The following is a 20,787-nucleotide window of genomic DNA, read 5'->3' on the forward strand; positions in this document are numbered from 1 at the left end:
GAGCATAACATAAAATTGGTGATTGGGTCATGGGGGGAATGTCGAATCATTGGGCTTATTCCTCGTGGTGCAATGTAGCGAAAGATCCTCGTGACCTCGAGCAATAACATACGTGATAACAAAGGTCAACTGGACTTTGGCGTCTGCGTGCATGACATCTGTGATGGTTCACGACGAGTGCATCAAACTCATCCAATAATTCTACACTCATTTTGTCAATAAAAAGTGCCAAGACCCACACAACAAATACACACATTGAATTCTCAACTTTAATACTCGTTTAAAAACAAAAGATTCAAAAATGGATGCAAAAACGTCAACATCCTCAGTGGTAACACAATGAGGTTCAATGCTCTCCGAATGTTCAGCAAAGGGACGCACTAAGGGCAGCTCTTCAATGTGCCAGCTGCCAATTCAGATGCGTCAAACCAGGTGAGCAAAACGTACAATACTGATCTAGTGTGCTGCGATTAGCTTTATGGCACACAGCCAACCACGTGGTCAGTTGTGGCACATGGCTGCTTGCCAACTTTCCCTGCAGACCCAAAACAAACACTACACATGACAAACAGCAAATTGCATTTGCCAACATGGTTAGGAGGTGGACGGGTCTTCGAGTATGGCTTATAATCAGTCACGCAAAGGCAACCTTTTTCACGGCCCCGTGACAGTCAGCTACAATACATGTGGTGATTGGTAAGCTCAAGTTTCTGGCGATAACGTTCACGATTCGTTTGTGTTCGCCTTCTCTGATTTAGCCAACATCTAAAGACATAAAACTCCAGGTAAATGTTGAAAGCAGCTTGAGTCGAGGTCTCATCAGCCGGCGTTCAAGTGTCAGAAAAGGCAGAGTCACAATATGAGCGAGTTTCTTGGCTATGGAAAAACGGGTCAACAAACAAATAACGATCCTTAAAAAGAGATTTCCGTGATAATCTGGTCAAAAAAAAAGAAATCATAATCACGACGAGTCGGCTGAATGGTCCTTCCGCTTTCCAATCCAATAGTCCAACATCAGGGTAAATAACAGATTCGGCAAAGCGAGTGGAATTCTCAAACGATCATGTGAGCAGGTGCATCGATCATTGGCACGAAATTTTGTATCTTCTCAGCTATTTCAGTTCATTTAAAAAAAAAAGCCACTTTTATCAATAGGAACAACTATACAAACTTTTATCAATAGGCCTGTGGTATTTCTTAATTAAATTTATTTTTTAAACCTACCCCCAAAAGGTATCATGCACACATCAAATGATCCATTTTATTTTGGGGTTTCACATAAATTTTATGGGGTTCAAAAAATTTAATCATTAAAAAACTAGAACGGCACTCGGTAGAGCGCATACCTACGCCAGGCTGAACAGCTTATGTTTTGTATCCACTGATAGGCCGGATCTGGATTCGGACCTGAACCAAAATTGAATCGATGAGTCCTTGTCACACACACAATCTGTCCACCAGGTTTCGCCCAAATCCGTCCATAAATTTTTGAGATATCCTGCTATATGTTGGTTTTAGCCCGATCTCTCAATGGTGAAGAATCACTTAAAAATTAAATAACTCTCGTACCTGAATCCATATTCAGATATTCACCAAAATCGAATCGATTAGTCCTTGTCACACACACAACTTGTCCACCAGGTTTCGTCCAAATCTGTCCACAACTTTTGGAGATATCCTGCTCTATATCATTTTGGCCCTATCTGCCAATGGTGTAGAATCACTTAAGAACTTCTACTAGCAGGATCCGAATCTGGATCTTCACCAAAATCTAATCGTTTCGTCCTTTTCAAATATGCTACCTGTCTGCCAAATTTTGTCCGAATCCGTTCACATATTTTTGAGATATCTTGTTCACAGACAGACAGACAGACAGACAAGCAAACAAACAGACAAACAGGAGTGAAAACATAACCTCCATCCACCTTAAGTGGTGGAGGTAACTAGATGGCATTCACATAATACTTACCCTGCACAGTCAACCTGAAGCAAGCCAACTCTTCTGTTTTTGAAGGGTTTTTTTTCTTTGATCCAATATGGCTGCCAGACCACGTGAGCAATGACATCATAAATTTATATTCTCCAATATAATTGTTGTGTAGATCATGCTCAATAAATTTCAAACTGATCAGACTAAGAGTTGTCCCTGTCAAATTATGACGTCATAATTAAGGCACCAATGACGTCATCGTTAACAACATCTATTCACCATGCAGAGTTCTTTACAATGAGCCACGTTTCAATTTTTTCCATGGAGTGGTTTTGGAGATATGGAGGTGCAACATTTTTCGGTTTTTCCAGGATGGCACCTGTACCACCTGACCTATGACATCATAATTATCATTAAAATATTCTACAGGAGGAGGCGCTCCTATGGTGAAAATGTCGTGTCAATCGGACGAAGAATTGCAGAGAAAATTTTTTCATATTGATCGGATGAAGTGTTATACTTGTCGAATTATGACGTCATAAAGAAGGCACCGATGACATTAACATATCTTATTCCCCATGGGGAGTACTTGACAATGAGCCTTGTTTCAACTTTTTCCATCGAGTGGTTTGGGAGATATATAGGTGTAACATTTCTCCAAGATGGCATCCGTACCACGTGACCTATGATGTCATAATTATGAATAAAAACATTCTACAGGCGGAGGCACTCCTTTGGTAAAATTTCGTGTCAATTGGATCAACGGTTGCCGAGAAAATTATTTTTTTATAAATGCAGATGTGCACATACGCCACACATACATACGTAACCGAATGCCTAACCCTGCTTTTCGCATAGCGAGCGTAGGGTAACGAGCAATGCGACTGTGTCGCCAATATGCCTTTGCCTAGTCCCTGCCCATGACAACGGCAGATGCCCCCATTCACTGTTCTAAAAATAAACAAGTTTGATTTAAATCCCTTCAGCTGTTCTTAAGTATCACATTTTTACCAGACATGACAGGTTTCACATCGATCAGTTAAGCGGTTTCGGAGAAGGGTTATTTTTTTAATATCGGCTTTCAAGATAATATGGCTGCCAAACCACGTGACATACGACATCAACATTTACACTGCATATGTATGGGTAGGGGATCATGTTTATGAAGTTTCGTGTTGATCGGATAAGGTTCATTTTTCTATCCAAGATAGCTGCCAAACCACATGACCTACGATGTTATAACTTTTTCAATGAAATATTTTCCTCCAATCCAATATGGCTGCCACACCATGTGACCGATGACGTATTCGTCATCAACTTTTAATTGCCTAGTCGATGACGCATTGAAGTTTCGAGTCGATCGCTTTCGTGGTTTGGGAGATATTTTTTAAAGGTTTTATGTTAAATCCAGTATAGTTGCCAAACCATGTGACCTATGATGTGATAAATTTAATAATTCAATACAAATGGGTCATTGATCATTTTCATGAAATTTCAGACTTTTAGGCTAAGGCATTCGATTAAAACATTTATGGCTGGTATACCACTTCACTGATGATGTCATCATCATCATGCATTTCTTCCACATTGGGAGTACTTAACAATCTGCCAAGTTTCAAATTTTTCCATTTCGTGGTTTCCGAGAAATACTTTAATTATTTGCGTTTAATCCCAGATGGCTGCCATACCACGTGACCTATGACGTCACAGTTGTCACAAAAATATTTTGCATGGTTGCCCCTCCTACCCTGAAGATTTTGACTCAATCAGACATGTGGTTGCTGAGAAAAACGAGGTTTAGCCCATACGGACGGACGGACGGACGGAACGACAACCCGAAAACATAATGCCTCCGATTCGGGGGCGTAGGCATAAAAATAAAACAGGCTGTAGTATTGTTGTTCCTATTGATAAAAGTGGCTTTTTTTCACACCGCCTCTAACATATTTACCATTGTAGCGCTAAAGAGAAAATTGACAATATTGTTCATCTTAACCTGAATATTAAGCCAGGTGTTGGTTTAACGGTTAAGGTGACTGTCTTAAGATCCTCGGGTCTGGAGTTTGAGCCCCTGTCGTGCAGTTGGATAACACCAGGGGGTAGACTCAGCTTGCCATCCTTCCTAGGTAAGCAAAATGAGCAAAATGAGTACCGGCTAACTGGAAACGGGGCACTGCATCAGCGACACAGCCGTGCTTCCAGCAGCCATAGGCTGCATACAAAATCAAGTAAAACCTGAAAACGTTATAGCCTCAAATGGACTTTAGTACCTGATACGAAATCGAAAGTAAAATGGGACAAGTCGGTAAAAAAAAAATCTAAATAAGAGGAGGACGCGCACCGAAGCCGGGCTACAACAGACGGTTCATAATGGTCGGTACATATTTCATCTCTCAAGGAATCTGTTTATGTTCTGTTTCTTTTCTGCAAAAACAAAAACAAAAAACGAAATCTAGAATTCTGGAAAATTCTGGAATTCTCCTGGAAAAATTTCGTTTGAATGTCGGACAATACCACGACCTGCCAACGAGGACAATTTAGCAGATACAGAATAGCAAGTATAATGTTCCCATTGTAATAATTTTACACTATCAGCTGATAATAAGGAATTAAACTTTTTTTTTAAGAAGGGACAACAAACATAATGCAATTTATGAGCTACAATGATAAAAAAAACAGCTTTTTTCTTTTCTATCAAACTCTATAAATACTATTTACAGTACACTGCAGTTTTCACAGGCTGCCTCGTTCTTGCTCCATCACAACCCCTGCTGCTGCCAGGGAATGCGTTAAAATGGACAAATTTGCACGCCGAGCCAAACGCAATGCGTATGTGATCGCTGTCCATTTCAGAACTACTGCAAATATGCATTTTTCTTGACGAGTGGTAAAAGCGCTTTCCAGCGATGAACGCGCCATAAGAATCAGTTCTGTACAAACTAAGTTACATACATTCAAAGTCTACGGCTGAGACACGGCACAGTGTCAGACAGCGGAGAAAATCTCATGAATGATCGAGTCGTCTTTGCAGCAAATGTGGTGCATAGTTGAAACACATTCATTCAGTCCTGCACGGCCCCCTAACAGGTGTCCGCGGTAAGGTATAGCCACCTGCATTGAGCCGTGGCTCCGCAGTGCTGGTTTTCCGGCTCGTATTCACTGCTGTCACTCTAACCAAGTTGCGGCTTATCGATACCCTATAGCCAATGGCTTATGGGAGAACAGGAGGATGACAGCAGCAGGGAAGGAATAACAATACAAGTAAAAAAAAAAAAAAAACATTGACAAATTCTATGTTGAGGCCATTTCCAAACAAAAGGAGGCCTCGACGAGACATTGCCAAAGGTTACTTTCAAGCACGTTGATCAGATTCGAATCAGCAGTGCAGAATAACTACACTGTGCAAATTTTATGGGATGTATATCGAGCCAACCTGCATCGAGTCTTCGACTCCGTTACTTTCTATGAGGCGGTGTTCGAAGGGTCCCGTCTGTCCGCGTTCATACGTCACCCATGAATGGTCGCAATGAAGTGCAAACCCACAAGGAAAGAGGATGCAGCGTCGAACAACAGATCGAATCCCAGCCCTGCACATGGCGATGAAATGAACGATTTAGCACATGACTTGGAGGGACACAAATGAGGTAGAAAGGTGGCTGTTTTCTCCATTTATCAAGTGGCAAGAGTCTTCTGTGACAGAGCACAATGTCCCCACACGTTTGTGGACAGTTCGATGAGAGGCAAGTCTCAAAAGTGCTCGCTTTTAGCACCCACCCAAAATGAACAACGAGAGTGGTCTTGGAGGTATTAAAAAGATGGGAGTGAATGAACTAAAACTACAAGGGTAAGTAGCAGAACGACATAATTTCTAGACAATGTTGTCGAAAGTAAACTCAACAGTTCACCGCAAACATCCTTAGATCTTTATGTCTTCTTGTTGGCTCAGTTGTGACAGTGTTTTCTTGATGCGCAGAGCCGTGAGACGAGCAGCTCGGTTCGAATACCAGCATTCTCGCATTATTTTTGCCATAACACGCAGGGCCTGGTGGGGAAAAAGAGAGACACAAAAACAGATAAAACTACAATGGCACTCAGTCGAGAGCATACAGCTGCCAGGTGAACAGTTTACGTTTTCTATCCCACTGGTTGTATCTGGATCAAGACCTGAAACAAAATCTAATCCTGCACTAAAACATCGTTTTTGGCCCTATCTCTCAATGGTAAAGAATCACTTAAGTTCTTCTACCTCGATCCATATCTTCACCAAAATCGAATCGATTAGTCCTTGTCACACACCCAATCTATCCACCAAATTTTGTCCAAATCCGTCCACAACCTTTTGAGATATCCTGCTTTATGTCGGTTTTAGCACTATCTCCCAATGTTGAAGAATCACTTAAAAATTAAATAATTATCGTATCCGAAACCATATTCAGATCTTCACCCAAAATCGAATCGAATCGTCCTTGTCACACATTCAACCTGTCCACAAAGTTTCGTCCAAATCCGTCCATACATTTTTGAGATATCATGCTATATATCGTTTTTGGCCCTATCTCCCAATGGTGAAGAATCATTTAAAAAATTATAGTAGCCGGATCCGAATCCGGATCTTCACCAAAATCTAATCATTTCGTCCTTGTCGGATACACTACCTCTCTGCCAAATTTCGTCCGAATCCGTCCACAACGTTTTGAGATATGTTGTTCACAGACAGACAGACAGACAGGGGTGAAAACATAACCTCCATCCACCTTTGGTGTCGGAGGTAGTCAGAGGTTTCCCAATCCATAGTATAATATACCCAACAAGTGCCTGCTTGCAAATTGCAAAGTGGTTGTAAGCCAAAATTGTGTGAGAGATCAAATTTATACATAATAATATAAGATAACTGAGGTTTTCTAGAGCCAGCCACACATTGGAGCAATACGTCCGTGAAAAATTATTCAAAAGTTGAAAAGATGAGCACAAAGGTGATGTCGGGCAATGATCAATCATCAACCCATTGAACCCAAACTTTAGTCAGCTCATCTTTGTATTACAGTCCATAGTTTGCCAAGTTTGGTCAAAATCCCTGCAGCGGTTCAGAAGATATCATGGTAAATAAATAATGCTACTTTCAGCTAATCTGATTAACCATTTGGACAAACACCTTTGACCCTTTGAACCCACAATCAAATCAGTTCATCTTTGCATAATATTACACCTTTGTACCGAGTTTGTTAAAAAATCCTTGTCCTTGTGTTTTATACTTTTTTTTTTTTCTTTTTTTTTTGTATACTGAATCGAGGCTCGTGGAAGAGCTAACATTTATTTCACAAACAAATCAACCAGACAAACAAAATATACAAAAAGAGGGAGCGGAAGACAAGATGGGGAGAGAAGGGGAAGCACACAACCACAACATTTGAGAGCAGGGAGAAGTGTGGGAGGGAGAGGACTTGGGGGGAGGAGGCGTGGGAAGGGGGGAGGTATAAAACACAAGGGGACCGAAATTAGCGGGGGTAGAAAAGATCAAGGTTTTGGATGGGGGAGGATAAGAGATGGTGGTGAACAGCTGTTTTAAAGACCTGGAGGGTGGAGTGGGATTGAAGAGAGTGAGGGAGTTTGTTCCAGAAGCGGGAGAAAAGAGGAATGAAGGAGTGAAGGTGAGCAGAGAGTCTTGATTTTGGCAGTTTAACCATAAGAGGGTTGCAGGCAGATCTTGTGTGACCTGTAGGAATATTTGGGGGACAGAGCCCAGAGAGAGCTGGGGGGGCAAGGCCAGAGAGGAGTCGGTAGAAGACGGAAAGACCACCAACCTGCCTGCGGTGAGTGAGTGAAAGGCCCTTGGAGTTAGCTTCATCGCGGGAGATTCCAATGATTCTGAACGCTTTGGTTTCAACAGCGTGAAGACGAGCTAGGTGTGAGGCAGGAGCACCAGACCAGAGGGGAGAGCAGTATTCCATAGAGGTGCGGATGCGGACTTCTCCCACCCCCCCCCCCCTTCCCACGCCTCCTCCCCCCAAGCCCTCTCCCTCCCACACATCTCCCTGCTCTTAAATGTTGTGTGCTCTCAAGTGTTTGTGTGCTTTCCCTTCTCTTGTCCTCCGCACCCTCTTTTTATATATTTTGTTTGTCTGGTTGATTTGTTTGTGAAGTAAATGTCAGCTCTTTCACGAGCCTCGATTCAGTATACACAAAAAGAAAAAAAAAGAAAAAAATCCCTTCAGTGGTTCCAGTTACCGCGGTGCCAAAATTGATCAAAAAACAAAAATTGATCATGGACAGATTGATGGACAACCCGAAAACATAATTACACCAGCGGCAGCAGAATATCCCAAAAATTTTTTTTTTTTAAATAACTGTTCTCCATATTCACATAAAAAAAGTTTATGGAAAATTTGATGACGAAAGCTCAAATGGTGAAGAGGTTATGGCCTGGACAGACACACTGAAGTTCAAATGGGAAATAAAGAAACACGGCAGTGATTACAAAACCCGGCCGTCTCGCTCTGACACGTGGCGGACGGGTTAATAAGGCCCATTTCTACTTACTGTGATCTAGCCCTTTGATAGTTTGACCCAATTATTAATTAGCCTTCTTCACAATAAAGGTTTGTTGAAAATTTGATGACAAAAGTTCAAAATGGTATAAAGGTTGACACACACACACCTTGACCCGGGTTGACCCTTGACACACACACACACACACATGCACATTGCACACACACACAAACATGCACACAAAACACACACAAGCACGCACACACACACACACACAAACACGCACAAACACACACACAAGCACGCACACACACACACACACGCACGCACACACACAAACATGCACACAAAACACACAAACATGCACACAAACGTACACACATACAAACACGCACACACACACACACACAAACATGCACACAAAACACACACAAACGCACGCACACACACACATAAACATGCACAAACACACACAAACACGCACAAACACACACACACACACACATACATGCACAAACACGCACACACACACAAACATGCACACAAAACACAAACACAAACACGCACACACACGCACACACACGCACACAAACACACACACAAAACACACACAAACGCACACACATACAAACATGCACACAAAACACACACACACAAACACATACACACACACACACGCGCGCGCACATACAAACATGCACACAAAACACACACAAACACATACAAGCACACACACATGCACACACACAAACACACACACACACGCGCGCACACACACACGCATACCCCCCCCCCCCCCCCCACACACACACACACACAAAACATACACACACACACAAAACATACACACACACACACACACGCAAACACACGCATGCACACTTATTTTGCCATATATATGTATGTACATTATATATATACACGAGTAAATACATTCCACATTGTTATTGTATGATCCTCTGACACACAGCACGTACCTCAATGCTTTGCCAGCGATTGGGAATGTTTGGCCGTTGCTTTTGCTCACAGACTATCCTCCGCATCTCCTCGATGGCAGGGTCGGATGGTACCTGATCATAATACGGCAACTGGTAGTCTTCGTGAATACCTGGGAGACAATAATATGAAAACATTAACTGCCTGTATTGTTTCCATTATGAAATACGTATGATCTGAGCAAACAACTTGCAGAGGATAAGCAACGTGTAGAAACAAGGTGCATGCACTAACTCGAGTGATGGGTAAATGTAAAAACAAGGTGCACGCACTAACTCGAGTGATGGGTAAATGCAAAAACAAGGTGCATGCACTAACTCGAGTGATGGGTAAATGTAAAAACAAGGTGCATGCACTAACTCGAGTGATGGGTAAATGCAAAAACAAGGTGCATGCACTAACTCGAGTGATGGGTAAATGCAAAAACAAGGTGCATGCACTAACTCGAGTGATGGGTAAATGCAAAAACAAGGTGCATGCACTAACTCGAGTGATGGGTCAATGTAGAAACAAGGTGCATGCACGAACTTGAGTGATGGGTAAATGTAAAAACAAGGTGCATGCACTAACTCGAGTGATGGGTCAATGTAGAAACAAGGTGCATGCACTAACTCGAGTGATGGGTCAATGTAGAAACAAGGTGCATGCACGAACTTGAGTGATGGGTAAATGTAAAAACAAGGTGTATGCACCAACTCGAGTGATGGGTAAATGTAAAAACAAGGAGCATGCACTAACTCGAGTGATGGGTAAATGTAAAAACAAGGTGCATGCACTAACTCGAGTGATGGGTAAATGTAAAAACAAGGTGCATGCACTAACTCGAGTGATGGGTAAATGTAAAAACAAGGTGCATGCACTAACTCGAGTGATGGGTCAATGTAGAAACAAGGTGCATGCACTAACTCGAGTGATGGGTAAATGTATAAACAAGGAGCATGCACTAACTCGAGTGATGGGTAAATGTATAAACAAGGTGCATGCAATAACTTGAGTGATGGGTCAATGTAGAAACAAGGTGCATGCACTAACTCGAGTGATGGGCAAATGTAAAAACAAGGTGTATGCACCAACTCGAGTGATGGGTAAATGTAAAAACAAGGAGCATGCACTAACTCGAGTGATGGGTAAATGTAAAAACAAGGTGCATGCACTAACTCGAGTGATGGGTAAATGTAAAAACAAGGTGCATGCAATAACTCGAGTGATGGGTAAATGTAAAAACAAGGTGCTGCACTAACTCGAGTGATGGGTCAATGTAAAAACAAGGTGCATGCACTAACTCGAGTGATGGGTAAATGTAGAAACAAGGTGCATGCACTAACTCGAGTGATGGGTAAATGTAGAAACAAGGTGCATGCACTAACTCTAGTGATGGGTAAATGTAAAAACAAGGTGCATGCAATAACTCGAGTGATGGGTAAATGTAGAAACAAGGTGCATGCACTAACTCGAGTGATGGGTAAATGTAAAAACAAGGTGCATGCACTAACTCGAGTGATGGGTAAATGTAAAAACAAGGTGCATGCACTAACTCGAGTGATGGGTAAATGTAGAAACAAGGTGCATGCACTAACTCGAGTGATGGGTAAATCTAAAAACAAGGTGCACGCACTAACTCGAGTGATGGGTAAATGTAGAAACAAGGTGCATGCACTAACTCGAGTGATGGGTAAATGTAAAAACAAGGTGAATGCACTAACTCGAGTGATGGGTAAATGTAAAAACAAGGTGCATGCACGAACTCGAGTGATGGGTAAATGTAAAAACAAGGTGAATGCACTAACTCGAGTGATGGGTAAATGTAGAAATAAGGTGCATGCACTAACTCGAGTGATGGGTAAATGTAGAAACAAGGTGCATGCACGAACTTGAGTGATGGGTAAATGTAAAAACAAGGTGCATGCACTAACTCGAGTGATGGGTAAATGTAAAAACAAGGTGAATGCACGAACTCAATTGATGGGTAAATGTAAAAACAAGGTGCATGCACTAACTCGAGTGATGGGTAAATGTAAAAACAAGGTGAATGCACGAACTCGAGTGATGGGTAAATGTAGAAATAAGGTGTATGCACTAACTCGAGTGAAGGGTAAATGTAGAAACAAGGTGCATGCACGAACTCGAGTGATGGGTAAATGTAAAAACAAGGTGCATGCACTAACTCGAGTGATGGGTAAATGTAGAAACAAGGTGCATGCACGAACTCGAGTGATGGGTAAATGTAAAAACAAGGTGCATGCACTAACTCGAGTGATGCGTAAATGTAGAGAGACTCTTCATGCTGATGTTAAACAAGAATAACAATTATTTCATTTAAGTTACATATGGCAGGACATTAAAAACATTACTAAAAACAGAATGTTATTGTATTTAGACAAGAATATCCTGAAAAACACAAAAAGGTATTTTAGAGTTACAACGAAAGTGAGTGATTGGATAGAATTTCAATAAGTACAGAACCCACAATAAAACCTTTTTTGTAGTGATAAAAATATGAGATTTCGAAATGCTTCCAACGACATAAAGAGACGATATACAGTCACGTGAAAAAGTAAGTACACCCCATGTAAAGTTTTGACCTTTTCAACATATTTCAACATACAGCTATTTGATCTTCATTTCAACAATATTGATAGATAAAGGTGATATAATATAACAAATATCATGAAACATTTACATTTTGTAGTCCATTGTATAATTTAAATAAACATAAATGCAAATTTCGCATGTGGAAAAAGTAAGTACACCCTTGGCTTTAATTAGTCGAATAGGTGGTGTTACATATTTATGTGAATGTATGTGAATTACCATTCAGGTCTTTGCTTATCCGTGTGTATTATATTAAGTTGTGGTGTAGTTGTTGTGGTTGGAGGGTCAGGAGCCCTTCGGAACCAGTGGCCGGAAACGGAAGTGGCCGGAAACGGGAGAAGAAAAGACACGAGGAGAGAAAAGGACGGGGCTTCTTCTTCCTCGCCCCGCGACGACAGGAGGTGGAATCGACCTTGCGCTGCGAGGAAAACAGCGGCGTTCCGAAAACCGTTTGGCGAGAGAGGAGTTACCTGGACGCGTAACTACCTGTTGACACGTGAAGTCCCGTGAGTTCATGCACGGAACCAAGCGATCGTACGTTGGGCCGCGCGCGCGTTGCAAACCGCGCCGGGTTCTGTCCCGTCTACAAGGCCGCGTACGGGTCGCACGTCAAACCTCGCACGCGGTGAAAACCCGCGTTCGGGTTTCGCCCCGTCTACAAGGACGCGTACGGGTCGCACGTTGAGCCTCGCTCGCGTTGCAAATCGCGTTTGGGTTTCGCCCCGTCTACAAGGACGCGTACGGGTCGCACGTTGAGCCTCGCTCGCGTTGCAAACCGCGTTTTGGTTTGGCCCCGTTGCTTGGCAAGGAGGCGCGCTGCAACAGCTGTCCCCGGTACGAGACGGCACGTTGGAGCACGTCCGCCCGGGGTTCGTTCAACCGCCCGTGTGCGGAGACGAGAGACATTGGGGGATACATTGACCACGGAGGGAGTCAGGAGTGGGGCTCACGTGAGGAATCTATAAGATGGCCATCTTAGAGTTTGTGTAGATGAGTGTACATCTTTGTAATATTGATTGTGCATTGTTGATGGTTGTTGATTGCTCAGTGAATATATTATTGATTATTCCGGATCCTTGGTGTGGGGTTTCTTCTTGACCGGAATTCATATTGATTGCGTTACGAAAGCGTATAAACCATATATCTTTCTGGCGGGGTCCCTCCCACGGTCCGGGGGTCACCAAGACCAGGTAGTTACCGGGAGGACCACGTAACAGAATTGGGGGCTCGTCCAAATTACGATTTGCGGTTTCGCAATTGGGTCTACGTCCGGGATTTAAAATTGTATAAAGTAATAAAATAATAATTTTAATTAATTAAAATTTATTAATTAATTATTAATTGGTAAATTTTTTTTGTGAGAAATTGGGGTAAAATCTTGGGTGAAGGTTAACAGGTGTTAACGATAGGCACCATGGCGTTTGTGGCACAGAACTTTGGGGTAACACCGAGTGAGGCACAGTTCCGAGCGTTGCTAAAGTCGGACCTCTTGAAATTGGCCAAACATTTTAACTTGGAGGTCCGAACTAATTTGAGGAAGGCAGAGTTGCAGGCCACGGTGATACAATCTATGGTGGGATTAGGAAAATGGGACGAGTTAGCCTGGGAGTGGCTACCCGAAGAACCAGAAGACGTTGAGCTCCGGAAACTGGAGTTGCAGTTACGGAGCCAGGAACGGATTAAAGAAGAAGAAAGGAAAGCAGAAAAGGAAAGAGCAGAAGAAGAAAGGAAAGCAGAAGAGAGGAGGGAAGAGAAACAAGCGGAGGAAAGGAGAGTGGAACGAGAACTCCAGGAACGGATTAAAGAAGAAGACAGGAAAGCAGAAAAGGAAAGAGCAGAAGAAGAAAGGAAAGCAGAAAAGGAAAGAGCAGAAGAAGAAAGGAAAGCAGAAAAGGAAAGAGCAGAAGAAGAAAGGAAAGCAGAAGAGAGGAGGGAAGAGAAACAAGCAGAGGAAAGGAGAGTGGAAAGAGAACTCCAGGAAAGAAGAGAAAAGGAACAAGCAGAGGAAAGGAGAGCTGCAAGGGACCTCGAAGCAGAGGAGAGAAAAGCGGAAAGGGAATTAAAGGAACGTGACATGGAGCTTCAGCAAGAAATCAAATTCAAGGAGCTGGAGTTAATGAGAGAACGGGGAGAGGCACCACCCTTGCTGACGGGGTCGACACCTAACCAGAAAACCTGGGATGTGGGCAGACATGTGAGGCTGGTTCCACCGTTCAGTGAAAAAGAAGTCGCGAAATTTTTTCCACACTTTGAGAAAGTGGCTCGACAATTAAACTGGCCGGAGGAGGCCTGGACCATACTCGTGCAAAGTGTGCTGGTGGGGAAAGCTCAGGAAATTTATTCGGCGCTACCAATGGACCAATGTGCAGATTATGAGGTACTGAAGAAGCACATCCTCAAGGCCTATGAGTTGGTTCCGGAAGCTTACAGGCAAAAATTCAGGAATGCCAGGAAGAGGGAGAGTGAGACCCATGTGGAGTTTGCCAGAGTGAAAGAAAACATGTTTGATCGGTGGTGTGAGTCAAAAGGAGTCGGGAAAGACTTCGAGAAATTGCGGGACTTGATCCTGGTGGAGGAATTCCAGCAGTGTGTCCACGAGGACATCAAAGTGTACCTGCAGGAAAAGAAGGTACCAAAGTTGTGGGACGCAGCCACCATGGCAGATGATTATGCCTTAACCCACCGAATAGGGGTCCAGGAACCTAACTCCTCGCCTAGATCTCCGCAGGGGAGGTGGGGAACAGCGTGTGCGGAGAACGACCATACATGGCGGCGGCCTCGAGAGGATTATGGGGACAACTATGATACCCCACCGGTTCGAAATCGGAGGGATGAGGGCCCAAGACAAACTTATAGTTCGGGGGGCCCGAGGCAGACCACGAGTTTTTCCTCCGGGCCTACTTGCGCTTTTTGCAAGAAACCTGGACACTTGATGTCCAGTTGTTACCGCAGGAAAAGCGAAGACCCAGAGCGGAGTCCGACTACTACGACTCCAAACGCAATGGCCATTGTGAGGAATCGCCATCAAAAGGGTTACCAACCCTTTATTTCAGAGGGGTTTGTGTCACGGGATGGAGCCTCGACTAACCGGAAACCGGTTAGGATATTGAGGGACACAGGGGCACATCAATCTTTAATGCTTGAAGGCATTTTGCCATGGTCCGAGGAGACGGCAACGGGGGATAGTGTTCGTTTACAGGGGATCGGGGGCGGTGTTAGTGCTCCCCTTCATGTCATCCATTTGGAGTCCGATTTGGTGTCAGGACCGGTCACCGTCGGTTTACAAGCCACGCTTCCTGTAGAGGGCGTATCTGTGGTTATTGGGAATGATTTGGCCGGGGGTCAAGTTTATGGTAACCTGAGGGTTGGTAAAGAGCCCAGCAGGGAAAATAACGCCACACCAGCTCGGGATGGCGACAAAAGTGCCAAGTTATTTGTAGGGGGACTGAACTTCAAAACAGAGGAAGAAGTTCTGACCTCTGTCTTCAACAGATATGGGCCGCTGGTGGAAGTGCGGTTGGTAAGAGACTGGGAAACGCAACAGTCAAGAGGGTTCGGCTTTGTCACGTTTGCCAGCACAAAAGACGCCAGAGAGGCAGAGAAGAATTGGAATGGCAAGGATTTGGAGGGTCGGACCATAACAGTAGGGAAGGCATTTCGTAGGCGTCGAGAGGTCTACAGGAGAGGACAACTGGGCGGTAGTTTTGGTGGTGGCCGCAATCAATATTATTATGGAGGCTCCCTGAGTTATGGCCGCTCCCGAAGGAAGGATTGGAAAAATGGTGGCCGAGAAGGAGACCGCTATTCATGGGACTACAGGGACCAATGGTCCCACCCTAATTATTAGGGAAGTTATGAGAAGTTGAAGCACTGAAGGCGGCGGAGCCGCCGAGCCAAGATTCCTACACGAATTAACCGTGAACGCCGTTCCTAAAGGCGTCCATGTAGTGAACTTTCATGCACGGACTAACCGTGAACTCCACGTTCCTCAAGGCGCCCATGTAGAGAACTTTCCTGCACGGACTAACCGTGAACTCCGCGTTCCTAAAGGCATCCATGTAGTGAATACTCGGCTTGGCCTCCCGGAAAAAGTGCTATCGAGTTGCGTAACTTGGGATCTTTGATCAACCCCTTAACCTTCATTCCCAAGATACGGACGGGCAAAGTCAGAGGGTCCTGAGATGGAGTTTGATTTGGCAGGGACAAGGTCGATGTTGGTACTTAGTCCAGAGGGAGTAATCTGGAGGGGTTGGGGTGAAATTGTGGTTGCTTTATTTTTAAGTGATAACTGTGCCCGGGGGGAACGGATAATGTGGGGGGGGTTGAGTTATCTGGTTTGTTTCTCCAAATTGGCCGGCAAAGAAAGTTTTCGCTGGGTTCAAACTTTCTTTCTTGAAGGGGGGGAGTGTTACATATTTATGTGAATGTATGTGAATTACCATTCAGGTCTTTGCTTATCCGTGTGTATTATATTAAGTTGTGGTGTAGTTGTTGTGGTTGGAGGGTCAGGAGCCCTTCGGAACCAGTGGCCGGAAACGGAAGTGGCCGGAAACGGGAGAAGAAAAGACACGAGGAGAGAAAAGGACGGGGCTTCTTCTTCCTCGCCCGCGACGACAGGAGGTGGAATCGACCTTGCGCTGCGAGGAAAACAGCGGCGTTCCGAAAACCGTTTGGCGAGAGAGGAGTTACCTGGACGCGTAACTACCTGTTGACACGTGAAGTCCCCGTGAGTTCATGCACGGAACCAAGCGATCGTACGTTGGGCCGCGCGCGCGTTGCAAACCGCGCCGGGTTCTGTCCCGTCTACAAGGCCGCGTACGGGTCGCACGTCAAACCTCGCACGCGGTGAAAACCCGCGTTCGGGTTTCGCCCCGTCTACAAGGACGCGTACGGGTCGCACGTTGAGCCTCGCTCGCGTTGCAAATCGCGTTTGGGTTTCGCCCCGTCTACAAGGACGCGTACGGGTCGCACGTTGAGCCTCGCTCGCGTTGCAAACCGCGTTTTGGTTTGGCCCCGTTGCTTGGCAAGGAGGCGCGCTGCAACAGCTGTCCCCGGTACGAGACGGCACGTTGGAGCACGTCCGCCCGGGGTTCGTTCAACCGCCCGTGTGCGGAGACGAGAGACATTGGGGGATACATTGACCACGGAGGGAGTCAGGAGTGGGGCTCACGTGAGGAATCTATAAGATGGCCATCTTAGAGTTTGTGTAGATGAGTGTACATCTTTGTAATATTGATTGTGCATTGTTGATGGTTGTTGATTGCTCAGTGAATATATTATTGATTATTCCGGATCCTTGGTGTGGGGTTTCTTCTTGACCGGAATTCATATTGATTGCGTTACGAAAGCGTATAAACCATATATCTTTCTGGCGGGGTCCCTCCCACGGTCCGGGGGTCACCAAGACCAGGTAGTTACCGGGAGGACCACGTAACAGGTGGTATTGTCCCCTTTGGCAGAAACAACCTCAAGTCGACGTTTCTTATAACTGTCTACCAGTGTCTGACATCGACTGGGGGAAATTTTTGCCCACTCCTCCATGCAGAATTATTTCAGCTGTGCGATGTTTGAGGGGTTTCTTGCATGCACAGCTCGTTTCAAATCCCCCCCCCCCCCCCCCCCCACAACATCTCGATGGGATTTATATCCGAGCTTTGACTTGGCCATTCCAGAACCCTCCATTTCTTTCTTTTCAGCCATTCCTTGGTGGATTTACTGGTATGTTTAGGGTCATTGTCATGTTGCAAGGTCCACCTGCGGTTGAGCTTCAACTTTCCGACAGATGGCCTCACATTATCCTCAAGCACCCTCTGGTACAATGAAGAATTAATAGTGGATTCTATGATGGTGAGCTGCCCAGGCCCTGATGCAGCAAAGCTGCCCCAAACCATAATATTTCCACCACCATGCTTTACAGTTGGTATCAGGTTCTTGTGGTCAAATGCTGTCTTTGGTTTTCGCCAAACATGTCTTCTGGTACTGCGGCCAAATAGCTCTACCTTTGACTCATCTGTCCAGAGCACATTGCTCCAGAAGTGCTGGTCTTTGCCTAGGTGTTCATTAGCAAACTTTAGTCTTGCCCTGATGTTCTTTCTGGACAGCAAAGGTTTCCTCCTGGCACACCTCCCATGTAGATCAAATTTGTGCAGCCTCTTTCGAATGGTAGACTCGTGCACTTTGACATAAACAGTGGCAAGAGCTACCTGTAGGTCCCGTGATGACATTCTGGGGTTCTTCGCGACTTCTTTCAGCATCTTGCGGTCTGCTCTCGGGCTGAACTTGCTGGGGCGGCCTGGCCTGAACAAGTTGGCAGATGTTTGGAATCTTCTCCACTTGTAGATGATCTTCCGGACAGTCGAATGATTGATTTCAAATTGTTTGGAGATCTTTTTAAATCCCTTCCCAGACTCGTAGGCATCCATAGCCTTCTTTCTGAAGGCCTCAGAGAGCTCTTTTGATCGAGGCATGGTGACGTCGCACACTTCAACAACAAAGAACACACCAAACTAAATGTCTGAGGTTTAAATAAGACGGGTTCCTCCAAGATCCTCTCTAACGATGTTCTAATCATTAGCACCTCAGCTGGTGCACCTGATTCTAATTTTAGGTATTTGAAGTAGTGATAAATGTAGGGGTGTACCGGTTACCGCTGGATGCACACAATCGCCTTGCACCGGCCAGACCACGGCCAGACGCACCTCTCCCGGGCATGCCCGGACTCACTGTTCCCGGGCACGCCCGAACCTCCCGGGCACGCCCGGTCTCGTCTTTCCCGGGCATGCCCGCTCTCGCCTTTCCAGGGCTCGCCCAGAGCGTCCGGGCATGCCCGCTATCGCCTTTTCAGGGCTCGCCCAGAGCGTCCGGGCATGCCCGCTATCGCCTTTCCAGGGCTCGCCCAGAGCGCCCGGGCACGCCCAGCCTCGACTTGCCAGGCCGCAGCCAAACACGCCCGGGCAGGTCCAGACTCGCCTTTCCAAGGCTCGCCCTTGACACCCGGGCATGGCCGGTATAGCTTTTGCCGGGCAAACTTCCCGACATAAATGTGTATATATATTGCTGCCCGATAAACGGGCTTGTCAGAATACCTGAGCTGTTTTGTTTCAATAAAGCAACTCGGACGAATTCCGTCTTTGGTCGCGTCAATTCTTTCGACTCGCGTTGGAGCGCAGTTCCTTCAGGGGTGTACTTACTTTTTGCACATGCGAAATTTGCATTTATGTTTATTTAAATTATACAATGGACTACAAAATGTAAATGTTTCATGATATTTGTTATATTATATCACCTTTATCTATCAATATTGTTGAAATGAAGATCAAATAGCTGTATGTTGAAAAAGTCAAAACTTTACATGGGGTGTATTTACTTTTTCACGTGACTGTACATAATTCCCAATGTTCCTGGAAAGCAGCATCATCTGAGCAAACTAATGCTTACCACCAATGGAGCAGCGCCGTCCGATCTCCCACAAAACAAGGCCAAGTGCGTAAATGTCAGCACGTTTGAACGAGTCAAAGTGTTTCATGTTGATGGTTTCGTCGAGAACCTCTGGAGCCATGTACCTGCGCAGCATAAATATGTCGCTTCAAAATAACATTTTGGTCTCTTTGTGTCTAGCTCTACTTTAAAAAAAGAAGAAGACGAAGGGTACCCATCCATCCGATGGTATTGCATCGTCATTGGGATCCAGCTATGTTGCACTATCATGAGCTAGGCCCCACTTAGAAGGTTTTGTCATGACACTTGCACATATAATGGCGTCTGCAAAAGCAGCCATTGGATCTCGCAGATGAGACAGTAATGCAAATGTCTCCTGGAAAATGGCGGCATACGCCGTGATGCGACACCCAGCCGTGACTCACCTTGAAGTCAGATTACATTATATCGACAATAAACTGAGTAGACAACTTAAAGACAAGGATTTTATGGGAAGGGGAAGGTTGTACAAAATGTGGAAAAACATGACAGTTGGAGAAGCAAATTGGCTGAAGTGTGGGAGTGTGGAAGTGTGGCATCACTTCCTCACACACATTTATTGGCCACATGATGCAAAAGATGTTCATCACCTGCAAAAGATGACTGACGGGGATGCAATGTTACCTTTTAGTTCCAACGCGGTTGTTCGGTGCAATATCGATGGTGTCGGTGGCAGAATCATGACGAACCGCTAAACCCAGATCAGCAATGCAACATCCTCCATTCTTCTTCACAAGAATGTTTTTGGACTTCAGGTCACGATGGGCAATGGCTGGCTTGCCTGATCACACAACAATAAGAAAACAATCATCAAACATACAGTCCAGAAACAGTCCAAAAATTCAGGCTTCATATGTGAATATAAATTCCCCTCAGACAAGGTCGGCACATTGGACACGGGGTACATTAAAATGAGCTCCGTCGGACGGACCGATCATCCGTCCATTAACTTTTGCATTCGCGATATTTCAAGAAACGTTCAAGGTTTCGCTTTCATATTGCAGACATCGATTCCTCAAACCACCCAAAAGGCGGGGGACCTCGAGTGTCAGTTCCTTGTTTTCTTTGTCAGCGGTAAAACTGCTTCAATATTTGGCTATGTCCGTCCATCAAGAAAGAAGAAGAAGAAGAACCTTTATAATACTGTGTTTAATTATAAAGGGTTCTAATGGGTAATTCTAATGGGTAATTCTAATGGGTAATTCTAAAGGGTAATTCTAATGGGTAATTCTAAAGGGTAATTCTAATGGGTAATTCTAATGGGTAATTCTAATGGGTAATTCTGAAGGGATATAGAATAATATGGT

The 20,787-nt window shown here is 44.7% G+C and overlaps 1 protein-coding gene across 2 annotated transcripts in view; it reads right to left on the reverse strand.

The window, feature by feature from the left end:
* Positions 1 to 251: 251 nt before the first annotated feature.
* LOC137431869 (TGF-beta receptor type-1-like) overlaps positions 252 to 20,787 on the reverse strand; it is a 308,951-nt gene continuing 288,415 nt past the window's right edge. For both annotated transcript variants that reach the window (XM_068123659.2, XM_068123661.2), the window contains exons 6-9: positions 20,105 to 20,261; positions 19,442 to 19,566; positions 9,394 to 9,524; positions 252 to 5,972 (exon numbers count right to left, since the gene is read on the reverse strand). In XM_068123659.2, coding sequence (XP_067979760.2) covers positions 5,847 to 5,972; positions 9,394 to 9,524; positions 19,442 to 19,566; positions 20,105 to 20,261 — 539 coding nt within the window. In that variant the 3' untranslated portion in view covers positions 252 to 5,846. The remainder of the gene's footprint in view (positions 5,973 to 9,393; positions 9,525 to 19,441; positions 19,567 to 20,104; positions 20,262 to 20,787) is intronic.

Source organism: Myxine glutinosa, chromosome 7 (genome assembly GCF_964187855.1).
Source record: "Myxine glutinosa chromosome 7, kmMyxGlut1.1, whole genome shotgun sequence".
NCBI lineage: Eukaryota > Metazoa > Chordata > Myxini > Myxiniformes > Myxinidae > Myxine > Myxine glutinosa.